General features: G+C 43.9%; 3 protein-coding genes and 1 long non-coding RNA gene across 10 annotated transcripts; 2 read left to right on the top strand and 2 right to left on the bottom strand.

The window, feature by feature from the left end:
- Positions 1 to 2,579: 2,579 nt before the first annotated feature.
- Positions 2,580 to 6,659, bottom strand: ogg1 (8-oxoguanine DNA glycosylase). 4 transcript variants are annotated; one of them, XM_020051432.2, is made up of 8 exons: positions 6,378 to 6,658; positions 5,937 to 6,075; positions 5,440 to 5,786; positions 5,102 to 5,281; positions 4,707 to 4,888; positions 4,173 to 4,320; positions 4,034 to 4,083; positions 2,580 to 3,779 (listed from the first exon to the last, which is right to left on the bottom strand). In XM_020051432.2, the coding sequence occupies exons 2-8, from the start codon at positions 6,044 to 6,046 to the stop codon at positions 3,621 to 3,623; spliced, it is 1,176 nt and encodes a 391-aa protein (XP_019906991.2). In that variant the 5' UTR covers positions 6,047 to 6,075; positions 6,378 to 6,658; the 3' UTR covers positions 2,580 to 3,620. The 4 variants fall into 4 exon arrangements, with proteins under 4 accessions (XP_019906991.2, XP_019906990.2, XP_019906992.2 ...); XM_020051431.2 differs by having other exon boundaries at positions 6,374 to 6,658; XM_020051433.2 differs by lacking the exon at positions 4,034 to 4,083 and having other exon boundaries at positions 4,129 to 4,320; positions 6,374 to 6,659.
- Positions 6,660 to 6,851: 192 nt separating this feature from the next.
- Positions 6,852 to 17,029, top strand: qars1 (glutaminyl-tRNA synthetase 1). The gene is made up of 23 exons (XM_010902092.4): positions 6,852 to 7,018; positions 7,941 to 8,091; positions 8,179 to 8,288; positions 8,636 to 8,711; positions 8,803 to 8,867; positions 8,993 to 9,046; positions 9,158 to 9,218; positions 9,316 to 9,387; positions 9,489 to 9,574; positions 9,678 to 9,764; positions 10,240 to 10,339; positions 10,417 to 10,495; positions 10,579 to 10,818; positions 11,027 to 11,119; positions 11,240 to 11,377; positions 11,537 to 11,624; positions 13,748 to 13,894; positions 14,331 to 14,432; positions 14,513 to 14,605; positions 15,177 to 15,307; positions 16,059 to 16,125; positions 16,244 to 16,369; positions 16,514 to 17,029. Exons 1-23 carry the CDS (start codon positions 6,908 to 6,910, stop codon positions 16,562 to 16,564), a joined length of 2,328 nt encoding a protein of 775 aa, XP_010900394.2. The 5' UTR covers positions 6,852 to 6,907; the 3' UTR covers positions 16,565 to 17,029.
- An 82-nt stretch (positions 17,030 to 17,111) lies between these two features.
- Positions 17,112 to 18,115, bottom strand: LOC109616436. The gene is made up of 3 exons (XR_002197575.2): positions 18,030 to 18,115; positions 17,801 to 17,909; positions 17,112 to 17,182 (listed from the first exon to the last, which is right to left on the bottom strand). It is a non-coding gene; the product is annotated as an uncharacterized LOC109616436 (long non-coding RNA).
- LOC105028992 (glutamine-rich protein 1) lies at positions 17,877 to 24,406 on the top strand. 4 transcript variants are annotated; one of them, XM_010902088.4, is made up of 12 exons: positions 17,877 to 18,097; positions 18,953 to 19,255; positions 19,334 to 19,411; positions 19,643 to 19,771; positions 19,957 to 20,679; positions 20,834 to 20,999; positions 21,126 to 21,280; positions 21,586 to 21,700; positions 21,816 to 21,930; positions 22,127 to 22,278; positions 22,350 to 22,440; positions 22,529 to 24,406. In XM_010902088.4, exons 2-12 carry the CDS (start codon positions 19,007 to 19,009, stop codon positions 22,704 to 22,706), a joined length of 2,151 nt encoding a protein of 716 aa, XP_010900390.1. In that variant the 5' UTR covers positions 17,877 to 18,097; positions 18,953 to 19,006; the 3' UTR covers positions 22,707 to 24,406. The 4 variants fall into 4 exon arrangements, with proteins under 4 accessions (XP_010900390.1, XP_010900391.1, XP_010900393.1 ...); XM_010902089.5 differs by having other exon boundaries at positions 21,822 to 21,930; XM_010902091.4 differs by having other exon boundaries at positions 19,070 to 19,255.
- The last annotated feature ends 1,335 nt before the right edge of the window (positions 24,407 to 25,741 follow it).

Here is a 25,741-nt window from a genome sequence, read left to right on the forward strand (position 1 = left end):
GTATTGCCACAGCTGAGTTAGTGGGGAGTTTAGCACCGGAAAACCTCCACCGATGGCCCCTCTCTGGTTGTCTAGACTCAAGGATAATCCCCCTCTCTGGGCCCCCAAGTCAGAGATTCGAGTCAGAGCCAATCTCCCTCTTCCTCAGCCTCCCCCTGGTACTCTACACCAGAATGAGAATCCCATTTCGGTGTCTTTGTTGGTGCAGTACGTCATGTACCCTCACCGGGTCTAACAGAGACACATTCACATTCTCCAGCCGTTATTGTTTCATCATTTAGCCATCACTCATTGTGTTCTCCTAAGGTGGGGAAGAGTATGACACAGACCATTTTTGGTGCGAGAGAAAGAAGAGCGGGTGAGAGACAGAGCCAGGGCGTCTGGGAGACAAAGTTGTGAAATAAAAGAGCAGGGAGGAATTAAGAGCCACATGTTGTTCCACTTGCCTTCAGTCTTTCCCTCTAAGAACACAAAAACCCAAGACTTAGACATAACAATCCGAGCCACATGGAGACATCCTCGTACAGAAACCCAAGGGCACACTCACCCCCACGGCCGAGAGGCAAACACCCTCCTGGTGCTAACATCTGGCAGGGGAAACAAGCCCCTCTTTGTGTTAAGGGGGCAAGGGAGTGTGCCCCCTGGTTGCTGACCCCAGTACCAGAACCCATTCCTGGGAGCAGCATGCACCAGAGGTAACCTTCCAACATACACACTCCTACCGATGGTGACACAGCTCTTATGCAACGCACAGGACACAGGACCTATTTCTGTCCCAGTGAGCCCATGTGTTCATCTGCATACTTATGCACGCTGCAGAAGACACTGCCTACTCAGCTGACCTACGCCAATCCCCTCGTTCCATTTGCTTTTCCTCTATAGTTTTGGCTGCGTTTCTTTTGCCGTTCCTCAGCTCCTATTTATATCACTGCTCTGTCTCTCCGTACCCTAAAGCTGGGCCCGGCTCCTGCCCAACTCCACTGGACAGGACATGAAAGCTGACTCACTCACACTTTAACACACATGGATGCACACACACGCACACACAAAAACAGACACTTGCACACACGCCTAACGGTCAAATGTGTGTGTGCTGTTGCCAACTCCTGTGCTGTTTGTCGTTGTGCTTGACTTTGTCACGACAAAAAAGGTGACCGAGGAGTTGTCTAAAACAAGATGTGCGTTACTCAGTGACTCCCACACCACCACCATTCCCTGACACGAAAACATGTGACAGAGCATGGTGACATACAGTTTCTTCTGAAACTATTTTAAAGACATAATTGATTAAATGGGTTCCCTTTGCCTTCAAACTACCCATACCCCATAATGACAAGGCACAAATGTTTTTAGAAATGTATTGAAACATTGAAATATCTCATGTAAATAAGTAGTCAGACCCTTTGCCATGACACTCCAAATTGCGCTCAGAGGCATCCTGTGTCATTTGATCATCTTTGAGATGTCTCTAGAACTTGATTTGACATCTGTGGCAAATCCAATTGATTGGACATGCTTTAGAAAGGCTCACACCTGTCTATGAATACAAACAATTAGGCTGAATGCTCCTTCTGATGAAAACAAGGTATTGCCCATTACATGGCTAATACAGGTGGTGGGAGCATCATGCATTGGGGATGCTTCCCAGAAGCAAAGACAGGTCAGTATTGAGTGAAGGATGAACAGAGCAAAATACAGGTCCTGGTCCAAAATGCACTTTTGTCTCAAACTGTTTGTGTGGCTTTGGTACATGTCTGTGAATGTCCTTGAGTGGCTGAGCAACAGACCATAACTGAATCCAATTAAAGATCTGTGAGGAGATCTGAAGATTGCAGTTCAGTGACGCATCCAATCAAATCTCCAAGAGCATGATAGGAAAAATTATAAAAACTGCTCAAATCCATGTGTGAAACAATAGCAGAGGAATACCCAAAAAGACTCGCTGCCAAAGTTTCTTCTACAAAGTCCTGAATAAAGGGTCTGAATATTTATGTACATAACATATATATATTTATATTCAATAAAGTGGCACGAATTTCAGGACACAAGCTTTGTCAAAAGTGTTCTTGCTTTGTCATTATGGTGTATTGGGTGTAGATGAATGGCAAAAATGTAATGCATTATACATCAAGTCTATAACAACCAAATGTAGAGCGAGTGAAGGGGTCTGAATACTTTCTTAAGGCACTTTTAGCACAGACGCTCAATAACTGCAATTCCAGCTATAAACAGCCCCGCTGACGCCGCTACTGTCTATAGATACATGCACAGACACCATGGAATTTCACAGCTGGCCAGAAATAATTATTTTAAAGGACAGACCCACAGACGTACACAGTAAACAAATAGAATAGTCAGGAGAGTGTGGCACCATTTTTGGACATACAAATACAGACACGGTCAACACAGCTAAATGCTTTCGCATATAGGCTACCCTGAGGACTATTCACTACATATGTAGCAAGTGGACATCCGTGCTCACTACATAAATTTGGGAAACAAAATTATTGATACATTTATTGATTAATAAAAAAGTCATTAAGTGAAGTGTGTGTAGTTCAATGGCATTAACCCATCAAAACCAAGTATACATGTATTTTATTCCCAATTTTGTAAACTATCTAATTATAAACAACAATACAGCCTAAGGTTGCCCCTTGGTCAAAATCTCGTCTCTGTACACATGTTCAATATGGGTTTCAGTCCGACTCACTGCTACTTCAACTTAAAGAAAATCTGTATCTGTCCAAATGTTCCTGTCAAAGTGAAAAATGTATATAAAATATAAGAAATATTAACAATTACAATAAAGCCACCTAAAAACATGACAAAAAAATACCATAAGTGATCTCATTTATAGTTGTTTATCATGGATTGTCAGTCCTTACATCCCCAACCCAATCACTGAATTTAAGAGTGGTTGCATTTCTCCAGATTCATCTGCTTTGTAGATTTTTCCTTTGTTTAAAGCCAAAGCTAAGCAAATAACTCATCATAATATTACCTAGGTAGAATCATCTTTTGAAGTGACTGGTCCAGGAAATCATATTGCAATCATAATTTCATGATGTTGTGATCTTATTGCCATCTACAGGCAGCCTCTGACATAGCACATTTTCATCATCATTTGGAAAACATAGGAACAAAAGAGAAAGGATATTCACAACTGGACTAAATCAAGATGTGTAAGTCATCTATAAACATAACACTGATTCTTTTATTTTATTGTTTTAACCCCTACAAATACAGTCTAATACAATAATAATCCATAAAAAAAGGTTTCTCCCTGCTATGTTCATATGTAAAGACAATGCAGTAAAATGACACCTACCTGTTGAGATTTAAAGGACAGTAAGAGGAATCAGTAGCATTCCATTCAGAGTCTGAACAGAAATAATTATTTCCCATATATGACATCACATTTATACCACAGTCTTGCGTCATTCTACAATCCCTCCCCTGACAGTGGCCACATTGTGCAGGTGATCGTGTAATTAATCACACTCAGACACTCAGACTACCTTAAGGTACATTTGAAGAACCGAGTGCGCAGAGAATGAGACGTGTAGAAGAAGTGTCCGGAGCTGACGTTACTCATCAACGCATAACCTGAGCTGAACTCACTTCACACACTTTTTCGCATTCCTAGGGCCCGTTTGGGGGATTTTCAGCTTCTTCCTGTCTCCCTCCACCTTTATCTCATGCTTGACTTCCTCCTGTTTCAGAGAGGCTGTTTCTTTCAGTTTCTGGAACTTTTTCAGGTCAGCACAGAACAGCACCTGAAAGAGGGAGGGTCAGTCATGCTCGGCTGACATCAATGCATGATTTAGTGAAGGTTCAAGTTACCTGTATCTCAAGTAAGATGGGAGTGATTAAATACAGAGTATAGACAGGAGAGAAAAGTAAGAGAAACAACAGGAGAGAGAACCGAAATATGAAAAGACTATTCGCACCTGAAATTCTGCTTCGAACTGAGAGTTAATAGATTACTGCCACCACGTACTGTCATTCACTGATACTGTTAGCTACTCACCGAGTGTGCCCAACCGGCGTAAGGACCCCATAGCTGTCTGAAAAAGTCCCCTGTGCAGAAATAAATTAAATCAGTGATGGTCTATTTGGAGTGACCTGCTTTGTGGCTGTGAAGGACACGCTGCTGGCGGATTCCTCACCAATCTCCCGGTGGACTTTGTCAGTGAGGCTCTTCTGCCCGGTACCCGCTGTGCATCTGTAATCTCGCTTAGCAATCTGCCACACGTGCGTGTCCACGGGCACGACACAGGCCTTGTCCAGAGACATCAGACAAACACAGTCTGCCACCTACAGGCGAAACACAGGTAACGGTTCCTATGTCGTTAATCCATTTATATAGGTGGCCGCTCTCCCACCGATTCGTTTTAAGATTTTCCATAGGAACCACTGGTTCATAGAAAGACATTCTTCCACTCCCTATGGAAATGCCCCCTTAAAGATGCATTCTGGTAGAGTAAAAAGTAAAAAAAAAATGTTATAAACCAAGTTTTGGTTGGCTGAGTAATCTATTGTTTATGTGTGCTTATTCTATAGATACAATCACTTTCATACCTCTGTTTGCCATGACATTCCATGTTTTAAAGAGTGTGGTTTTGATTACATGGGGCACATACATGACACAGTACACAAAATCAGGGAATACAAAATGAATGTCCAGAAAAGTTGACCCATACTTTAGGGCCCACCCCAGGCAGAGTGCGTAGTGCTTCCCGGGCCTGCAGGTAGGTGGCGGCGCGGAGCTCCTGGAGCCAATAGGGTCCACCATGGGAGTCTAGGATGTGTCTGGCACTCTGCTGAAGGAACTTAGCCCGGTACCCAAACCCCAGGTCCCTGAGACACTCCTCCACGCCGCTGTCTGGCAACCAGAACACACATCAGGGGCGTAGATGCAACGTATAAACAATTTACCCCCCCCAAACTCCTCTCCGGATTTGAGTAATGAAGCGAGGCAACCCTGTCCCAGAAACCCCAGACGCCGTGCTCAGTGGGACTCCGGGGCACAGCATGAAGGATTTTACAGAGAGACGGAGACACATCAAATAGCCGGAGTGTTGTGGTGGAGGGGTACCTGCCAGGGCAGACAGGGATGGAAAGTCATGGTAGCTGGTCTGGTCCAGCTGGCACAGTGGAGCGCCCAGCGACTGGCACAGCCTCTCCACCATGCCCTGGATACGAGAGATGTGGTTGTTCGAGGTGCAAATGAAGGAGAACAGGCACTCTATAGGGTCCTGACGTAGCATTCGCACACCTGCAGTAAAGAATGAGCCAATGCATTAAAATACGAGCGCGCGCGCGCACACACACACACACACACACACACACACACACACACACACACACACACACACACACACACACACACACACACACACACACACACACACACAGTCAGACACCTGCACCTACCAGTAAAGATGTTGGCAATGTGTTTGAAGTGTGGGTCGGCTGCTCCCCACTCTCTGTACAGATCCCCCAGCTTCACCGCCAGCTGGAAGTAATCCTTTAGCAGCTCTTCCTCCTTCCCGTATGCCACTGGCTCCTCTTTTTCTTCTTCCTTCACCCTTTTGGATCTCTTACTTGACCCTACTGACCCGCAGAGCGGGTCCCCTGCCCTCCTCTTCGTCCCAACCCCCTCTCCTGTGGAGCTTGGACTATTGTAGATGTGGTACCATAGAGTGTCATCTGTCTGGGTTAGAGTCCACACTCGTCCACCCATCACTCCAGTCCAGTGGTGATCCCCTGTCTCTCGCCAGCTGGGAGCAAAAAATAAGGAAATAAGAAGGTCAAAGGATTTTAGAAGGCTAAACATTCACTCCAGGGCCTGCCCACAAATCTTAAGGTCACATTTAGATTACCTATAATTACTGGACAAAATTACATTAGAAGTAAACAGAGGAACTCACCGGAAGCTCTGTCCACAACCAAGTGTAAGGTCCAGACGGAGTTCTGACCGTGAGCAGGCCAGGGAGCTCCATGTTTTAGTCCCATCTGACAGTAATGCATGCTGGGACATTGTGCTGGACAGCTCACCACATACTGTAACTGGAATAAGAGATGTACGACATGCACAAATGAGGATGTGAACTCGTCCCTAGCAAAGCATGCAAAATAGACATACCACCATCAGTTCACAGTGAAGTGCAATAATTGATTAAAAGCATAATTGTGTATTGTGTATTTGTGTACATTATATAAACGAATCAGCCAGCTATTTATCTGAACTAGTTTGGCAGTTAGCTATGCGCAATTCACTGTACAGTTCTTGCTTTACTTTTTGAAATAACTACCTAACTGTAAGTGAGTAGCTAAGCTCAAAATAATACGATAGATTAAGTCATACCTACAGTTACTTCTTACTAGTGGAGACAGTCGCTGTTTACACTTCTTCACGTCAACGCTGATGAATGCACGTCTGGATGTGTTGGCCAATACTTATTTTACCGAAGTTAAACCCTAAAGAATGGACAACAAGAATTACACGGAGTGATCTAAGGAATTTGACTAACATATATACTTCGCGCTTATTTCTTACATTAATAGACACTTAAACGTTCTAGATAAAATGTCTTAAATTAGTTTGAGTATTGATGACGATTTGACTATCATAATTTAACCAACATTTAAATTCCCACTTAATACTGTATGACGCAACACATCAAAACTGTGTGTAACACCCTCCCATCCTAATGTCAACACATCCGGCGATTGGCTCTCTGAAGGAGAGTAGAGCAATGACAGATCAATTGATACGTAAGAAGCAATATGATAGGTTGATTTGACTGTCTCTTTATTATTCTGTAAGTACAGGAAGTACTACCGCCCCTTCCGTGGAATGTCTTTTTGCAGCGTGTCTGGCGGTTGAGAATTGTGAAAGATGGCGGATCCGTTGACTCTATTCACTTCTGTTGGGCTAAGTGAACAGAAAGCCAAGGAGACTTTGAAAAATGAAGCCTTAAGTTCTGCCCTTAAGGAAGCCATAGCAAAGGTATGATTTGAAATGTAGAAACATAGCTATTTCATCTTGGCTGATCAGGTGGGAGTACAGACGGTGTTGACAGGCTCATACTTTCACGTTGCGTTGGTATTAAATTAGTTAAAGTAGTCGCTTCTCATGACTGCTGTTTGTTTTAGTTTTTCATTAGGGTAAATTGGCAAGTTCGTGCTTTGATATTTTAGGAATAAATTAAATCATTTGTTTAATAATAATGAATAGAAGAGACAGAAAAGTGATAGCTCAATTAACTTTCAATTTCATATTATTCACCTTCAATCATTTTTAGATTCTTCTTGCTTGTTGTCTTATACAGGAATGTACAGTAGATGTACACACTAACAGATGTACAGTTCCAGTGTATTAGATTAAATTGAACTGTATTGTCACTGAACAAGTACAAATAGAGTACAACGAAATGCAGTTAGCATCTAACCAGAAGTGCAAATATAAAAGGGCAGAACATTTACATATATTAAGTATATGTGTATTACAAATGAAATGTATAGATGTGCAATGAAGGCAGATGCAGTGCAAATGGCAATACAAAATGTGCAATTAAGGCAAATGGAGGAGGGCAGAACATTTACAAGTTAAGCATAGTGTAAGTTACCAGTGGGATAAATTGTTGTACAAATGGGAATTTTATATGGCATTCTAAATGTGCAATCGAGGCACATACAACAGGTTGATGTGTAGAGCTTTTGGTACAGTATAGTTCAGCTAATCAGCTAACTAATTAACATATGTGTTTGCAACTCATCTACCCTGATTTGACTTGCTGAAAAGAATCAAGGTCTCCACTTCAATGCGCTTCTTGAAACTTCCGATGACCGCTTTCCTACTCGTTCAACATCAGATCTAGGCTCTCGTCAATCCATGTAACAGTTTTTTCCAACCGGTTGCTTTCCCACAGGCCCAGCAAGTGCTTGGAGCGTCGGGAATAGACAAATCGATGGGCACCCTCCTGTACACCATGGTTTCTCGTCTCAGAGACCCCAGACGCCTGGGCTTTCTCACAGATCAAATTGCTCAGCGGAAGATTTGCACAGAGCTGCAACTGGCAGGTAGACACACACACACACACACACGCACACACACTTGGATTTTGGTGTGTTCCTTCCTTTATTGCTTCCATGTTTACACTCTTCTAGCTGCATTGGAGTTTGTGAAGGGCCACCCCCAGGACCCCATCAACCAGAAGGAGTTTGACACTTTGTGTGGAGTAGGAGTGGTTATAACACCAGAGCAGATAGAAGATAAGGTGAGCTCATTGAGGCCAGTCTAAACTCCTGACAGCAGCCCAAAACTACCAGCCCCAGAGTTATCCCAAATAGTAATGTTTTAAACATACCCTCTGTCCAGTGACAATTGGGCAACATACATACAGTACCAGATTAATGGTGTTTTTCGGCCTGACACGAGTGCCGTCTATTCACTAGGATTTGTTCTATATCATGTCCATGATAGTAAGAACGTTGTTAGGCATTGTGCATAAAGAACAGCTCTTAGCTGTAATATATTGGTCATATACCACACCCCTTGGGCTTAATTGCATAATTACTAGTTGGGTTGTGTGAGGGGGGGTTTGACAGGCATCATGTGTTACAGGTGGAGCAAGTGATCAAGAAGCACAAAGAACAGCTGCTGAAGGAGCGGTACCGCTTTAACATGGGACTGCTCATGGGTATAAACGCACCACTGGGATTGACAGAAATTAATGTGTCGGTAAGAAGCCGAAGATGTTGGTGAAATCAACAGTGTCTCTGTTCTCACAGGAGAGGCTCGCTGTGGCCTGATGTGGGCTGACGGGAAGATGATAAAAAATGAGGTAGATTTGCAGGTGAGAATACAACAGTAGATTTGTTGGTCCTTTAAATGGATTTTGTTTTCATGTCTAAATATTTACCTCAGACGTGTGACTAGCGTGACCATGTGTATAAACCCCCCCCCCCCCCCCCCCCCCAGGTCCTCCATCTTCTAGGCCCAAAGACGGAGGCTGACCTTGAGAAGAAACCCAAGGTTATGTCCTGCACTGCTCAATATGACTATCTGTTCGTATATACAATTAGCCATTGGTTCTCACATGCTGCACGCACTGGTAAAATATTTACATTGAACCTTTCCATACAGGTTCCAAAGGCCAAGGCTCCCGCTGGTGATGCGCTGGTGAAGGAGGAACTCACTGTGAACGGTAAGGAACTGGGGCCTGTGTATCGGGCCGCACGGGTTTAATCGGTCGCGCTGTTACAGCACGGTTGACGTGAGTGTTGTTTTTGACGCATGCGTAGGAGAGTTGAAGATCGAGGGCAGATCACTGATGGATCAGTTGAGAGGAGCAGCCCTGAATTTCCACAAACCAGGTGAGGTTATTCGGACTGGTTACCAATGACCTTTTAGAGCAATTTGAGTTTACTGGGTAGCCGCTAGAGTCTAACCTTTCAGCCATCACTTGCTTCTGCAGGGGAGAACTACAAGACAGAGGGCTATGTGGTCACTCCTAAAACCATGGACCTGCTGAAGGAGCACATGAAGGTCACTGGCGGACAGGTATGGGGATTTGGGCAGAGGTGGGAGGACAAAGATGCTCTTATGAATTCATCTCTGGCTCCCTCTCTGTCAATTCTCTCTACCCTGCGTCTTTATCCTGCAGATTCGAACTCGTTTCCCTCCAGAACCCAATGGTATTCTTCACATTGGTCACGCCAAAGCCATCAACTTCAATTTTGGCTACGCTAAGGTACGGCCCTCTCAGAACCTCCGCCCAACAGCTCCACACCTCAGTTAGCAGAAGGTTAAGCATAACTAATTGCTACGTAGTAGCTTTAATGGGCTTGCGTGTATGCATGCTAGGTGTTTATGAACACTGGGTCTTTGCACTTCGTCCTTCTGAACAAGATGCAGAGACACAAACTTGGTATCCATGAGTTCATCTGACTCGTGGGAAGTAGATAAAATGCCAAACATACCCTTGAACACTGGGTATTTGACTTGATGTGCTTTATGTTTAGGTTTAAGAAGTACAAATCTTTTGCATTTACATTACATTTGGGTAAATAAGCTTATTTAAGGTTTCTTATAGTGCATTGAAAGGGCTAAGTGAGAATCACATCTTTATGAATGTTATTCCTCAATAAACGTACTGTAGCTATCAGTTAACCACAGTTCCATTGGAAAAAATGTATTCAGTGGTGGTAACAATCCGCTTATCTCAGGCTAACGACGGGATCTGCTTCTTGAGGTACGATGACACCAACCCCGAGAAGGAGGAGGAGAAGTACTTCACTGCCATCAAAGATATGGTGGAGTGGCTGGGTAAGTGTTTCTTAACACCGGCAAAACCTCAGGAGAAAATGTATGACATGCCAATAATAATTGTGTTTGTGTGTCAGGTTATAAGCCTTATGCAGTCACTCACGCCTCGGACTACTTCCAAACACTGTATGACCTGGCAGTGGAACTGATCCGGAGGTGGGTGGAGCTGTTCATTCCATATGTGTGGATACCTTTGCATGGGTGGATGTGTGTGTCTGACTGTTTGCGATTCCCCCTAGGGGTCATGCCTATGTGTGTCACCAGCGGGGGGAGGAGCTGAAGGGGCACAACCCACCGCCGTCGCCATGGCGAGAGCGTCCCGCCGAGGAGTCATTGGTGTTGTTCGACAGGATGAGGCAGGGCCTGTTTGCTGAAGGAGAGGCCACACTCAGGATGAAGACTGTGATGGAAGACGGCAAGTTGGACCCTGTGGCCTACAGGATCAAATACACAGCCCACCATCGCACTGGGGACACATGGTAACACAGTTAGGAATCTCTATCCTTTTGGTGACAGTTACTGTCATTAAAAATCAGATTTTGTCTGACACCTTAACCACAATAACCTAACCACTAACACCAACCCTAATTCTGAGTTGCCTTTTTCCTAGTTTTATTGTCTAGTTTAGTTAAACGTTTATACACACACTGTGTTCATCATAGCTTATCCATTGGATTTTTCCCACAGGTGTATCTACCCCACCTACGACTACACCCACTGTCTTTGTGACTCCATTGAAAACATCACTCACTCCCTCTGTACTAAGGAGTTCCAGGCCAGGTGTGCTGGGTTTTGTAGTTTCATTAACACCTTTTGGTTTGTGCCTTGTTTTTTTTATATCCTTTTTAAAGCCGGTTGACAGATAATTTTACTGTTTGTTTGAATGTGCCTGTCTGTCAGGCGGTCGTCATATTTCTGGCTGTGTAACGCTCTGGATGTATACTGCCCTGTGCAGTGGGAATACGGCCGTCTGAACCTGACCTACACTGTGGTCTCCAAAAGGAAGATCATCAAACTGGTAGAGACCAGTATCGTCAGGTGAGCGTTACACAGGCTCAGGCTGGTTCACTGCAAATGCTGTTTTTAGGTCTGTTTTTTTTTTTTTTTTTTCGAGAGCGAAACTATTTGAGGGACTATTGGTTTCACGGGCCAAACTGGATTTGTCAGAGACTTGGACTGAAGGTTTGTGCTTTGCAGGGACTGGGACGACCCTCGGCTTTTCACTCTGACAGCTCTGAGAAGGAGGGGCTTCCCACCTGAGGCCATCAATAACTTCTGTGCAAAGGTATGAAAGCCTGGATGGATTGATGGGTGGGGGAGTGATTGGGGTCAAGAAAGCAGTTGGGTGCGGAGCCGGGGTCCAGTGGTGATGCCTGATAGGGACGAGTACTTATATTTGGGTATTTGTTGATTCCTAGTACCGATACCAAGTATTCAAAGCTGCACTAGGTAGGATTTGTTCAGTAAAAAAACTTAAGGTTTGTCCCTTATAAACGTTGTTGACCGGGTTCTGGTCACTTGATGAAGAAATCAGTTATTGTCACCTATATTGATAGTTATTGTATCAATGTCATTCATGAATGAAAGAAAAACAAATGTTGTTGTGCCATGAAATGGCTTTGTCAGTGTAAAGTTCGTCTTCAGTCTCGCTAGAAATTGGTCAAATCTTACGACTTTTCCAAGTAGTAAGATGTTAGCAGGCCTATTTCAGGCTATTAAAACGGCCAGTGGCAAAAGCCATACAGATTGATGCTATTTGTGGTGGAAATAAACTTCATAAGAAATGTTGGTCAGTTTAACACCATGCTTAGTGGTGTCTAGCTAAATATTTAAACGTAATGCATGACAAAATGATCTAATATTGAGACGCAATTTTATGAGATGTTGTGTCCCAATCGGTCCTTCTACTGGCAGTGTCCGGAATTAGCTTTTTGGCTCACCTGCCAAGGGGACTGGTAGATGGAAAAAATCCAGCCAAGCAGATTTTTTACTGGCCAAAATAATGATTTATTTTTCGTGCCATGTATACATTAATTTCAATAAATTTAAATGAGAAGGTATTTTTTTAATACAAACTTTTTCTTTCCAATGACAAATGTGTTGTTTACTCTTATCTTTAGCATACTGGCCACACACAGAACAACTCGTCGCCTCAGCATCATAATTTAGCAGCCTCTTGAAACTCGATCTCCAAACTTTTTTATGTATTGCAATAACCTCATCCCCTTACATCAGTCTCTTCCTTGTCAACTTAACATTATATGACAATGCTTATTTAACATAATTCCCTACTACCTTAATTACTCCCCTCAAATAATCATTCTTTAAAACTGTTCATGAATCGCCTCCCAGATTTATTACACAATCCCTCTCCAAACCCAATTAGCAAAATCTAATTAACTATAACATAAAAAATCGGATTTTCTTTATATTAGAAATGTTCTCTACGTTAACTAACTTAAGTTCTAACCATTTCCGAATGTGCTCCACCTTGTAATATTCTTTACCTTATATGTTATATTATTTTAATAGTAATTTGATTAATTATTTTTACCCCAAATACGAAAACCGGAAGTCTTATTGCTGATGCCCATTTCTCTAACGTTGCCTGCATGAGTTGTGAAAGGTAGCTTCTTACCTGGGGTTGTTGCTCAAACGATGGCTTCCTTCATATGAATGTGACAGCCACTTACTGGCAATTCAACACAAACTATTTCCTGACCTCACTAGCTAATTTGATACTCTGAACGTGCAGAACGTTGTTTCTCTGCTCTGATGCTGGTGCAATAGTAAACTGTAAGCGATTCATTGAATCTTCATGTTCTGCTCTTTCATATTATTTTCTGCCCGCGGGTGTCTGGAAATTTTATTTCGCTTCTCCATTGTTGGCGTTGGCTGTAGTGGTTCTGCGCTGCTAGCATTAGCATACTCATTGAACTCGGCGCTGTTTTGTCTAGTGATGTTTGACCAAATAGCTTTTGTGAAATTTGTGTTTTTCCTTTCCTCCGGCGGACAATTTAGGAGAGCAGAGCTTGCACTCTACTTGTCATTGCTTACATCCACGTCATCCCGCTCTACCAATCTGAGTTCTGTATTTATGCGTCCAGAGGCGACACAAACATCGAGTTTCACTTCGTTTCCATGACGTGGTATCGGCATGTTTCTATGAGCCCAGTATCGGCCCAATACTGGTATCAGTGCATCCCTAACGCCTGGCACTACGGACATATATGGTTAATATCCGTCTCCACCCTTCACCTATCTCCATCTGATTCCTACTGATTCCAGTAAAAGCAAAAATGAGGTCCACTTAAAAAAGATTACGTATAATGTTTGCCTAATCCATTGGACCTATAGAATATAAATAATTTAATGTTGTTTGTATTTACTAGTATTCTTTGTTCCCAGGTGGGAGTGACCGTTGCACAGGTAACTATGGAGCCCCACATGTTGGAGGCCTGTGTGAGAGATGTGCTGAATGACCACGCCCCCCGCGCCATGGCTGTCCTGGAGCCCCTCAAAGTCACCATCACCAACCTGCCTGAAGGCACATGGGTCAGTTACTCCATAGAAGTGGTTAGCTCCATAGAAGCTGGAGAGCTCCATAGAAGTGGTTAGAGGATACAAATGGGAGGAAGCCTGTTCTAGCTTGCAGTCAAATGTGTGGGTTTTCCAACTTCTATTTCCTAATCCTGCCCGCAGTCTTGTTGAGTCATGATCACAAAGCTAACTGGAATGTCAGGAGGGGTCAGCTGTACTGAAATTGGCTACTTCAGAAAAGTTGAAGGCACTGCCGGGTTGGAACAGATGTCACGGATACACAGATCAAACCTCTGTGGAAATCATCAGAGCTTTGTTTTGAAGATCAGTGATGTCAAGATTTGATCTAGTTAATTTCTGAGTTCCCAGTTGTCTAGAAATCCAAATTCACATCTACTTCAGTTTCAATAACAAGTCTGAATGTGAACTGTTTTTCCATCGCCACTTACAGAACGATGTCCGTGTGCCCGACTTCCCAGCCAATGAGTTTATGGGAAGCCATGTTGTTCCTTTTACACGCACCATCTTCATCGAGCAGAGCGATTTCAGAGAGGTATGCAGAATGAGGAGAGAATCCCACTATGGTAGTTTTGGCAATGCGTTAACCCTGCTCCTCTCGGTCTTCCTGTGCAGGTGATTGAGAAGGGCTACAAACGTCTGACCCCCGATCAGCCCGTCGGCCTGAGGCATGCTGGGTACGTCATCTCTGTCCAGAAGGTCATCAAGGTGAGATTTCCTCTGACTGAACTAGGACTAAAGCCCCAGTGCAGAGAGAAACATAAGTACATTATTTCTGGGATGATATCTGCTCACTATAATGTCAAAATAACAATGAAATAGATAACATTTTGAAAATGTTTACATGAGTGTTGGTTACAAATACATTCAGTGATTTCCACTCTCCTGGGTTAGATGGTACTTTTGGCCACCACCTACATGAAAAATGTGCAGCCCTTTGGGTCCCGAGGACCAGGATTGGGAAACACCGGATTAGACCACTGACTGTTCTGCTGGGTTAGGGGGTGGGCTCTTGGTTAGGGGTGGTCATAACACCCAATTATGTCAGTGTGCTGAAGATTCTTCAAATTGCTAACACCCACACAATTTAGGGCCAAAGGAGGCTGTTTGAAAATGTATATTAAGTACTAGACAGTTTATTATAAAAATCTAATTAAAAAGACTAAGTATTATTTATGTCCCCCGACATCTGTTCTCTTGTTCTTTATATTTATTTTATCTCTCTTTCCTCATTCTGTCATCCCTCATTCATCTCTTTTTCACTCTCTCTTTTTCCCAGGATGCCCAGGGCAGGGTAGCAGAGTTGGAAGTGCTTTGCTGTAGTTCCCATGAGGTGGCAGAGAAACCAAAGGCCTTTATCCACTGGGTCAGTGAGCCCAAGAAGTGTGAAGTCCGCCTCTATGAAAGACTGTGAGTCACTAGCTAGGTTGCCGTCCAATTGGCAACCGATTTCTCTTAAATATGGATAGAGAAAATAGGCACATCTTCCTGGTTTATCTATTTTCACAGAATGGAAACTTTGCTACAAAAAGCATGTAATTGAAGTATACATTTTTGCTTAACATTAAAGTACAAAATGTATATCTCAAGTTGGTGGTTTCAATAGCATTTTATACTAAAAAGCAAACATGGCCTCTCTGGTGTTAGTATCTGTCCTCTAGCCCAAAACACTGTATAGGCTACCTTATATAATAGATCATCATGTCACTAGAACAAGACCCTGAAAATGTATTGGAAAGGAGCATCAGGCTTATCACCATTTGCTCTGAAGTTCATCATAATTAACTTTGGCTGAATAAACTGAATGTTTTCCTAGGTAATTGTGGGAGGACCACAGATCAAAAATCACGTCTCTCTTACGTTTACTTTGATATTATGTTTGTTTTATTAGTATTTGCGTATGAAGGCCTTTCAACAACCATTTCTCTCAATTTCAAACCCAAAAGATCCCACTCTGTCAAATGAAAAAATCCTGTTGATATTAAAAACATTTTACAGACATTGTTTCCATCTCAGCTGTCGTAACTAAACTGAATTGCTGACCAGGCTTTGTTTTTGTAATCTAGAGTGAGTCAGATGTGCAGCATGTATGTAACAGTGCCAGTCTTTCTGGTTCTGTAGGGGTATAATGGTGTCTCCCTCTATCTGGCTGTCCTCTCAGATTCCTTCACAAAAATCCAGAGGACCCATCTGAGGTGCCTGGCGGCTTCTTAAGTGATATCAACCCTGTGAGTCTTAATCTCATAATTATAAAAACACACATTTTGAATACTTTATAATCAGGAGCGGGAGCTTGAATGCAATATAACTATATATTTGTATTTCTGTGTGTCCTTTGTCTCCCAGAACTCTCTGCAAGTAATTGACTGTGCGTTGGTGGACTGTTCAGTGAGCAAGGCTAAAGTGTTTGATAAGTTCCAATTTGAGAGAGTAGGCTACTTCGCAGTGGATCCGGACAGTACAGAAGACAAGGTATTGTCCTTCAAAATTAGTGATTTAAAAATGTTAATGTAATTTTGAATACACTGGTACAATGCAATCTTTAAAAAGGATATTGTTTTCTTGGTGACACCAAAGAGTCTGACTGTAAAACATCTGTCTTCCTTGTCTCTGCAGCTTGTCTTTAATAGAACAGTCACCCTCAAAGAGGACCCTGGGAAGATATGATCGTACGGGATGAGATTAAGCTGGACAGGCCTACTTACCATAAGCCTTCAAAATACTTTTTTTAATCACAAATCAACCTCTGCCCCCCATTATTTAAAGTATCAGATCTGTGTCTAAGCAATGTTCCATCTTCCTTTGCTTCGCATGGGCTTGGTGGAGTTTTGCTCTATTGGATGCAACAATCCGGTACTAGAAATGGGCTAAGGGGTTGATTTGAAATCCATAATACATGTTTGTAGGCATCTTTAACAGTGTAGCATTTTCAAAGGGGACTGTTTCTTTTCTGTCAAATTATCAAGCTTTGCTCTCTGCCGCTGTTCCACAATAAAGATGCTCACAAATGTGACATTTGGTTGTCTTATGGTGTTGAGTGACCTGCTCTCAATCACAATTTATGATCTTTTTGTAACCTGAGAGGTGGGACACTTGGCAATTTGAATAAAACCATGAATAATTTAAATATTACAATGTGCCTGACTCACTGTTGGATCAGATGTATGCAGCTATGTGTTTCTTGGCTGAATGATTGTGAAAACTCCTTGAACATTTATTTATTTAATGAATTAACTTTATCATACTTACCGTCATCATACAGGCACTTGCATTGTTTGTGGAACACTGAAACAGACCACATGGAATTCATTGGATTGCATGGGAATTAACTTGTGCTTGCCCAGAATGTTCCTAGCACTATCAAATTACTTGACACATCTTGTGCAGTCTACCTTAAGAGAAGAGCTAGGCAAGAGACAAGTGTGCAGCTTTGTCAAGCTCATGTCTCAGCACAATAAGGTGTACTGGGACTGTTTCCAAAACAACCCAACCGAAACTCTTCTGCCATTGACAGTGTTGAGAGAATTTTTCATATTTTATATTGCCCAATCGGTTTAACTAATCATCTGTGGATACGTGAACATGTCACAATTGTCAATGTGACCAGGACACATCCTTGTTTAAAAATGATATTACTTTTTAAGCAAGTTGATTCGTATTTACAGCAAGGACCTGGGGGGAATATTATGGTGGGGGAGCAATTAGGGTTAACTGTCTTGCTCAGAAAGTTAACACATTTGAATTAAACCTATTAAGCCATTTGATTACTAGTTCATCTTGTGATCGATTATACTTTCTTTGAAATAGTGTGTTTAGTGGTTGTTGATGTTTTTGCCATTAAGAGGTGATTAGAACTGCGTATCCTATTGCAGTGCATGTCTTGAATTACCAACATAAACTTACTTTCTCGCGTCATCTGATTGGGAGTAATCTCGCGATAGCAGCACGTTGCCGTAGAAAGCCGTCTGATTGGTGGAAAGAGGTGTAGTTGTAAGATGGCGCACACTGACATCTGAGTGGAAAAGAAAAGGGAAAACAAATAATAGACGAGGTAGCAAGAAACCTTGAACAATTTAAGCGTTGAAGACCACTGAGAGATTTTCTTTCGTATGCATTAGAAGACCGCTGTTACCAGCGCGTGGAGCTGCTTTTCTGGGCGGAAAGATACAGTCAAGTTGGTCGACCTGGGAGAAGAGAGAGGTAAAGGCAGGGAAGGGAGTGGAACGAACTGCAGCTAGCTAACTAGCTAATAATTACCTAGAATACTTAACTAATACGTTTTTACTGAAGCTCCTCTGTCCACAATATTATCTATTTTGTTGTTTCAATAACATGGTATATTATAACTATATTTGCTATGGATCCGCACGTTCTGTTGTCTTTGTTTAGTAGAAAAAGGGAGTGACTACTGTGGGAATGATCTAAATGCTTTCACCGATGCACTCTAGGGCTACAGTACGTTAGTCAATAACAAACCTGGAATGTGTTCTGTGACTAGAAACTATTGTTTAATTCAAACCCAGTTTGAGACGTTGTTTTAGCCCGGAGTGTTATTGACCTGCTCGTGTAAAAATGCAAGGAAACACGTCGACTGTCAATGAAAAGCTATAATTGTTCAAGTAGATGATGACCATGTTGTTTATTGAGTTCCCATAACTTGAAAGACACCGGACTTTTGCTGCAGCCTCTGACTTCCTAAACCATGCCAGCAGAATTAACCCTTTCTTAAACTACTGTCAATTAGAATAGGAAAAAAAAAACATTATTGACGGGACCGAAATAACTCTAGGGCACTGTAAGTGGGTGTACCAAAGGTTTAGCCTTACAATGTCTACCAACAGTTATCAAATATTATTTTTAGTTTGATCCAAACTGAAGCCATATAGCAGATACTTTTGAAAGCATATTTTTTTTATTTGTCTTATGAACCAAAAAAATCGGACTAGCTGTGCACCCTAACCCAATTTTCGTACTTACGACTATCATGACAACAAATGCCGTGGTTACCTTCGAAGACCTAACTGACACAGATCTTTTCCGACTCTGTCCACACAGCCAGGCACCGCACAACCTGTTGAAGAGCGTGTGTGTTTGGCTGCAGTGAACAATATGGAAGGCTCAGGGGGCTCATTTGAGGAGCTGGTGAGACTCAAGGCCCGTAATGTTCCACAGCATCGGATGAAGGAGTTCCTGGAGTCCATGGCCAACAAGGGCCCCGAGGCACTGCAGGAGTTCCACCAGCAGGGCGGTGTTGCCCCCGCCACCACTGCCACCACCATGGTCTACCAGCAGGAGGGCAGCTGCGTCTACACGGACAACACCGAGGTGGCCGGGTCGCTGCTGGAACTGGCTTGTCCCGTAAGAGACTCGGAGAGAGGGGAGGAGAAGGTACGGTGGGCCGGATGGGGTCGGTAACACTCTGTGTTCTGCCTGCAGGTTTCTCAGCAGCAGGGCATGTCAGGTCAGCAGGTCTCAAGCCACATGACCACAGCCATGCAGCAGGAGATTATACAGGTCAGGCCTCTTCCACCTGAAGATTTATTAAACACAGAAAGGGCCGCCCCAGCGCATTTGTCTGAAGATGAACTGCTCTCTCCGCTGTCTTTCTGTCTTTGTCTCCACCCCACACCCCCGTCCCTTGCCCCCCCTGTCCCTGCTAGGCTTTTAAAAACAAGCATCAGTTGTTGCTGATGTGTTGGTTTTAATGGATGTGGATTAGATTCTGACTCCAGGCCTCTTCTTTAGGTTCAGATTGGGGGCCAACAGGCGAACCAAGTGCTCCAGCTGCCCTCCTCCACCCATCAGCAGCTACAGGGGGTCACCACGGCCCAGCTCCTGCAGGCTGGGGAGCTAACAGAGGAACAGCACCAACAGGTATATACACACACACACACAGTTCAGAAGGCCTTCATCCTGGTGAAGACAAATAAGTCATTCTCAATACAAATCCTATCTTGCTTAACACTTACCCCAAACCTAACCACTAACCCCAACCACTAACCCCAAGTACCAAACGGAGTATACAAACCTAACAAGTAGTGTGTGTCAATGCCTCTCAGCTGCAGGCCCACTTGGTGGCGGCAGTAGCAGGCGGGCAGCAGCAGATCCAGATCCAGACGGTCGGTGCTCTCTCCCCGACCCAGCAGCAGGGCTCTCCCCGAGGGAACGCCACCCAGAACAGCTCCCCCCTCCAGCCTGCCAAGAAGCGCAAGGTGGACATGCCCATCACCGTGTCATACGCCCTGCCCGGACAGCAGCTGGCCACCGTGCTGGCCATCCCCCAGGGCCAACAGCAGAGCTACGTGTCCCTGAGGCCGGACCTGTTGTCCGTGGACAGCAGCCACCTGTACAGCGCCACGGGCACCATCACCAGCCCCACCGGTGAGACCTGGACCATCCCCGTGTACTCAGCCCCCCCGGGGGCCCGCGAGCAGGGCGGCGTCACGCACATCGCCATCCCCCAGGAGGCGTACAGCGCAGTGCAGGTCGCCACCGGGTCCACGGCGACCGCGACCACCGTGGCGGCACATGCCACGCCATCACCACAGGTCGTCTCGGGTCACGCGGCACTGACTGCGTCATCCGGGGGTCACGAGGAGGTGCAGTATCAGACGGTGTCAGCCAACTCTCTGTTTCCGGCTCAGTTCATGAACGGGAACCTCCACATCCCGGTGGCGGTGCAGGGCTACGGCAACACCACACAGTCGCTCATCTGGGACCCCCAGCAGCAGGTATTACACACCCAAGACGGGGTGCAGGTTCAAGATGCACAGCAACTGCAGGTACTTTGACTTTGGAGCTACTGATTACTCTGTAGATGTCTGGGGCATTTAGAACAACTTGAGAACTTTTACAGTGGTTCTAGTTATAAGAGCCTTTACAGAGTTGATGTTGTTGGTGTCCTGGTCCGTACTGATTGCCCTGTTCTCTCTGCAGGCCCAGACTGTAGCTGTAGCGGAGGTTCAGAGCCAGTCTCACACAGATATGATGCTGCCCTGCTCTCTGAAGCCTGAGGAGGGACTGGATGTGTGGAAACTCTGGGCCCAGAGGAAGAATGCCAAGCTGGACAAGGAGGAGATCAACAAACTGGCCCCTATTGGCCGTAAGTGTACACGCTCACACACGCGCACAGTTGTTTTTGGTTGGTCTGTATGTTTACCTCGTTGGAAATTGTGTGTGTGTGTGTGTGTGTGTGTGTGTGTGTGTGTGTGTGTGTGTGTGTGGTTAGGCCGCCAAGCGATGCGGTTCCAGGAGGACCTGTTGTCATGTGCGGTGGCTGAGCTCTGTGCTGGTCTGTCTCACATGTGCCAGGAAGCCAGTGGGCTGGATGGAGAGACGTTTGCGGCCGATGTCCTCTATTACATCTTTCTCTGCATACAGAAGGTACCACACACATCTCACTCGCATACATGTATTCTCTGTAAAAGTGGAAATCATCTGTATCTTAATCACAACTTTGCCCCAACTAACCTAGCCCTTAACCTAATTCCAGCCGTAACCCCAATTTTAAGCTTTTCCCTACGGGTACTAAAGTCCCTCACCCAAAAAATAGCATATTTTCAAAATTGGGACAGGGAGGGAGGATATTTTTATTGGTCTTTCTATAGTAGAAGTTGTCCTGTCTCTCACACAAACACGTTCTAGACAGCTGTTTCCATTAAAGTAACTTCATGTCTTTCCGTATGCAGTATCTAGTGGATAATGGCCGGGTGGACGACATCTTCTCAGACCCGTACTACAGCCGTTTCTCCCAGTCGTTGCATAGAATCCTGGAGCCGTGGAGGCCAAGTACCCATCCACTAGGTAGGACGGTGCGCCAGAACCCAGCCATACACACCACATATCTCCCATGGAAGAGTTAGCGGTAAACAGAGACATGCGGGTGTTTCACGCTTCTTCCCCTTGCTTTGAATTTCTGGCCCAGGGTACGTCATCGCTAGTCAAGTGACCGAGGAGATGCTCTGGGAGTGTAAACAGCTGGGAGCCCACTCCCCCGCAACGCTACTCAACACGCTGATGTTCTTCAACACCAAGTTAGTCCCCACACACACAGACAAAGCCTTGTTTATGTTACACTACAATCTTACAAAGTACATCTCGAACCTGCCGGTGTGAATTCAAGCTATGGATCTTTTTATGAAAACAAATTTTACCGTCTCTCTCATCATGCAAATAAGCCCAGAGTGAGATACAGACCCTGGATGTCTATGATGTCTTTCCCCTCCCCAGGTACTTCCAGCTGAAGACAGTGGAGCAGCACCAGAGGCTGGCCTTCTCCAAAGTCCTGAGGCACACCAAGAAGAGTCCCAACAACCCCAAAGACAAGAGCACCAGCATCCGCTACCTGAAGGCCGCCGGCCAACACCACATAGGACAGAAAGGTGAGAGGTCACTGCCATACGTAGATCTTTGTGACGTGCCTAGGCACTGACCTCTAACCTCTGACCCACAGTGACAGACGACATGTACGCGGAGCAGATGGAGAACCCAGAGAACCCTTTACGCTGTCCCATTAAGCTCTACGACTTCTACCTCTTCAAATGGTGAGTTGAACCGTGCTACGCCTCTGAATCTAGCTGGATATTTGTGGAAGCTAGCGTACTAACCTTTGTCTGTCCTCCAATGTCTCAGTCCACAGTGTGCTAAAGGCCGAAACGACACTTTGTACCTGAATCCTGAACCTGTGGTTGCACCCAACAGCCCCATGTGGTATTCCACCCAGCCAATCAACAGAGAGCAGATGGAGCACATGCTCGCCCGCTGCCTGGTTGTCAGAGAGATCCAGGAAGCTGTTGTCAATGTACACTAGCACATCTGTAGGAGGACCATGACAGTGTTCAGGCTTTTTCGTCTTTTGCCATCGCTCTTTTTCGCTCTCTGTTCGTGCCCCACATTGCCTTCCGTCTGTGCACTTTTTATTTGTATGTAAGTTTATGCTAATTGTGTCCGTGCACAGATATCCCCATTTGAAGATGCACCCTGGTCACGCTTTATGTTTATTGATACAGAGAATGTGGTGTTAGATGCACAACTCGCAGTGACTTACATTCAGATATGTTTGCCAAAGGAAATAGTTGCCTACCGCCTTTGTTGGACAGCGTTTCTTATTTAAGCACTTGTGTTGTCGTTTTTATTTTCTGTCCACCAACAGACTGATATACATCGTATATTGTTGCTCGATCATGAAAACCTTGTGACCAACCTTGCCAATTTTCATATTTTACTTCCATTGAAACCAGTTACTTCTGGTTTTGCACATTTGAATTCTGGAAGAGTTGCATTCTGAGATGCTTGGAATATTTGGTTTGTTCTTTTATGGGAAATTCCGGTTTTCTTTTAATTTCCCAAAACGTTTTTATGTTGCCAGTAATGGAACCAGACCTCCTTATTGCTTATTTTGTGAGTGGTTGCACATCTAGCCTTTCTTTTCCCCCTTCTGACCGGTTTTCTTTTAATTTCCCAAAACGTTTCTGTTTTGGAAATTTAAGGTTTTCATCAAACAGGGACAATATATTTCTCTTATATGTTTTAAATGTGTAATATATAAATGTCTTTATTTTTGGTTTTTATGTTGCCAGTAATGGAACCAGACCTCCTTATTGCTTCTTTTGTGAGTGGTTGCACATCTAGCCTTTCTTTTCCCCCTTCTGACTAGTTTTCATTACCTCCATGTTGCCTGGCTTTGAACAGGTATAAGGAATCACCCAAAAGTTCAGACTCAGGACGTACTTTGCTCTTTCCATTTCTCCCGCCCTTTGATACTGGGCTGATTAGACCTGTGAAGACCTCAGTGAGCTAACTGAAGGAACCATGAACTGACTGAATGTTGCTCGAACTGCAGTGGCCCCCTTAAGGGCTATCACCGCCATGGCGTGACTGGCGGACCTTCGGCCCCTCCTAATGGAATGTGTTGTTCATTTGGAACAAATGGGAGGGGAAAAAAGCGCTTTGAAAACAAAAGGTTCCAAGCGAACTTGCCATACAAGAACACTAATGTTTGATTTTCTGTTAAAATTTGTTTCAATATGTTGTGTCCTTAAGAACATGACCCTGGCTAATGACTGTCTTGGTTGATGAACCACTTTGTTTCTACAATGAACCTCAACACAGTGCAATGCAGCCTGTAGCAACCACAGGAGGGGGTTATAACTGCTGAAACCGGACTTGATAAAGTAGTGCACTCATTAGCATGTGTGTGTATTATACATCATAGGACCAGGAGTTTTCCCTTGACAAATTATATGGTGTAAACCCCCTAAAGTTTTTTTACATATTACATTTGGGGCCAAGAGTTCTTCTTGACCCCATGAATCACCCATCCTAGATATTGTACAGACATGAGTGAAACAGACCATAGATGTGAGGTTTCATTCACTATTGTGTTTATTCTGTACATTTCTCATATTTCAAAGTCTACTTCATGTAGCTTCTGTAAATGCTGTCACCGTCGATTATGAAAAATGGCAGCATTGGGTTTTTTGAAACATGACCTTTTTGTACAGCATCTAACCAAGTGTTTGTATTTTTTTCTGGAGAGTGACATTCTTAATGGTAATAAGGATATTATTTTAGGTAGATGCCCTCTCTTTTTTTTCATGGAACAGCTGAGCAGTCAAAAGAAAAAGTACAAAGGTAACAGTTTAAAAGCTATGACATCTCTCCATACAAAATACCTTGTTCCAGTACTCTTTCTGTCATTACATTCACATGGATTGTTTTACTGTGCTGGATGGGCATGTGTGGAACAACTTTGGTTTTGTAGTAAGTGTTTAGGGAATTAAAACGAGGGAGTCTCTCAGTACTATGTCTGAGGACATGTTTTCACAGTTGGTAATTCAGTCGGTGAGAACAGGTTCAACCGGAGGGACGGGGTTGTCCTTCTCATTCTGTGGTACTGATCCAGGAGGTAGCAGGTATTGTTGATCCCAGCTTGCTTTGTCTTTATTTGGTCACAAACTGACCTCAGGTCACATCTCATCCCACTTCTTAAGTCTAGTTCTAGGTAATCACCCCATGGACATATCTATCAACCACAGGTCTGTTGGAGTATTATTCATGGAAGAGGATGAAGTTACTCAATTCTCACATTCTGATGTGTGTAACATTGCTAAATTCCACTCACTTCCCTAAAATCCAATGTTTTCTAGAAATCCTGGTTGAAGTTTTCTGGTTTCTCTGTTTATCTGTCCTTATTCCAGGAGACTTCCAACAAGGACATTTTGGGAAAGTTAAAATATATTTGTTCCCCTAGATGTAGGTTTGTTTCAAATACAGGTTTGTCTAAAATTGTAGGTTAACCCCCAGCTGTGACTGAGGATGAGGGTGTCTGTCAAAATTATCCACAGTTGTGGCCAAAATTATTGGCCCCCTTGCACTTTCTTGAAATGACACAATTGTCTCTAAAATAAGTTTAAATTCACAAAAGTTTTTAAATTCACTGGTACTTTTAATGTTATAGAACCTTGATTTTGGTTCAGAACTATATAAATATATACCCAAGACTCAACATTTGGCACCACATTCATTACAGTTTCGATCGCTACCGATGTGTGCGCGTTAGTGAGGCGCGGCCACCAACTAGCTCGCGACCGTTGTCAGTACCCCCTGATCGAAACATGCCGAGGAGGATTAAGGTATCAGATGTGCTCTGGGAAATGACGTTTCATATGTCACACTATCTGCTTTCTCCACCATTCACATTGATCTTCCATCACGTTTTTTGGTTGGCTGTGACATAGTGGCATTGGACTTGATCGTCTTTACATTGGGTACAGTGGAAATAGAACAAGCTCTCTGGAGATTTGGAGCCTTAAGATTTTCCATGCTTGGCAATAACCTTGAGTC

The sequence above is a fragment of the Esox lucius genome, chromosome 12, assembly GCF_011004845.1.
Source record: "Esox lucius isolate fEsoLuc1 chromosome 12, fEsoLuc1.pri, whole genome shotgun sequence".
Classification (NCBI taxonomy): domain Eukaryota; kingdom Metazoa; phylum Chordata; class Actinopteri; order Esociformes; family Esocidae; genus Esox; species Esox lucius.

Coding starts and splice junctions, on each gene's coding strand:
- ogg1 (XM_020051432.2), bottom strand. CDS start 6,046: ATGTCCCAGCATGCATTACTGTCAGATGGGACTAAAACATGGAGCTCC. Junction 5,787..5,936: donor GGTTGTGGACAGAGCTTCCG/GTGAGTTCCTCT, acceptor TTTTGCTCCCAG/CTGGCGAGAGACAGGGGATC. Junction 3,780..4,033: donor ACGCCGGTTGGGCACACTCG/GTGAGTAGCTAA, acceptor TCCCTCTTTCAG/GTGCTGTTCTGTGCTGACCT.
- qars1 (XM_010902092.4), top strand. CDS start 6,908: ATGGCGGATCCGTTGACTCTATTCACTTCTGTTGGGCTAAGTGAACAG. Junction 7,019..7,940: donor TTAAGGAAGCCATAGCAAAG/GTATGATTTGAA, acceptor GCTTTCCCACAG/GCCCAGCAAGTGCTTGGAGC. Junction 15,308..16,058: donor GTCCGCCTCTATGAAAGACT/GTGAGTCACTAG, acceptor CTGTCCTCTCAG/ATTCCTTCACAAAAATCCAG.
- LOC105028992 (XM_010902088.4), top strand. CDS start 19,007: ATGGAAGGCTCAGGGGGCTCATTTGAGGAGCTGGTGAGACTCAAGGCC. Junction 20,680..20,833: donor AAGATGCACAGCAACTGCAG/GTACTTTGACTT, acceptor TTCTCTCTGCAG/GCCCAGACTGTAGCTGTAGC. Junction 22,441..22,528: donor GACTTCTACCTCTTCAAATG/GTGAGTTGAACC, acceptor CCAATGTCTCAG/TCCACAGTGTGCTAAAGGCC.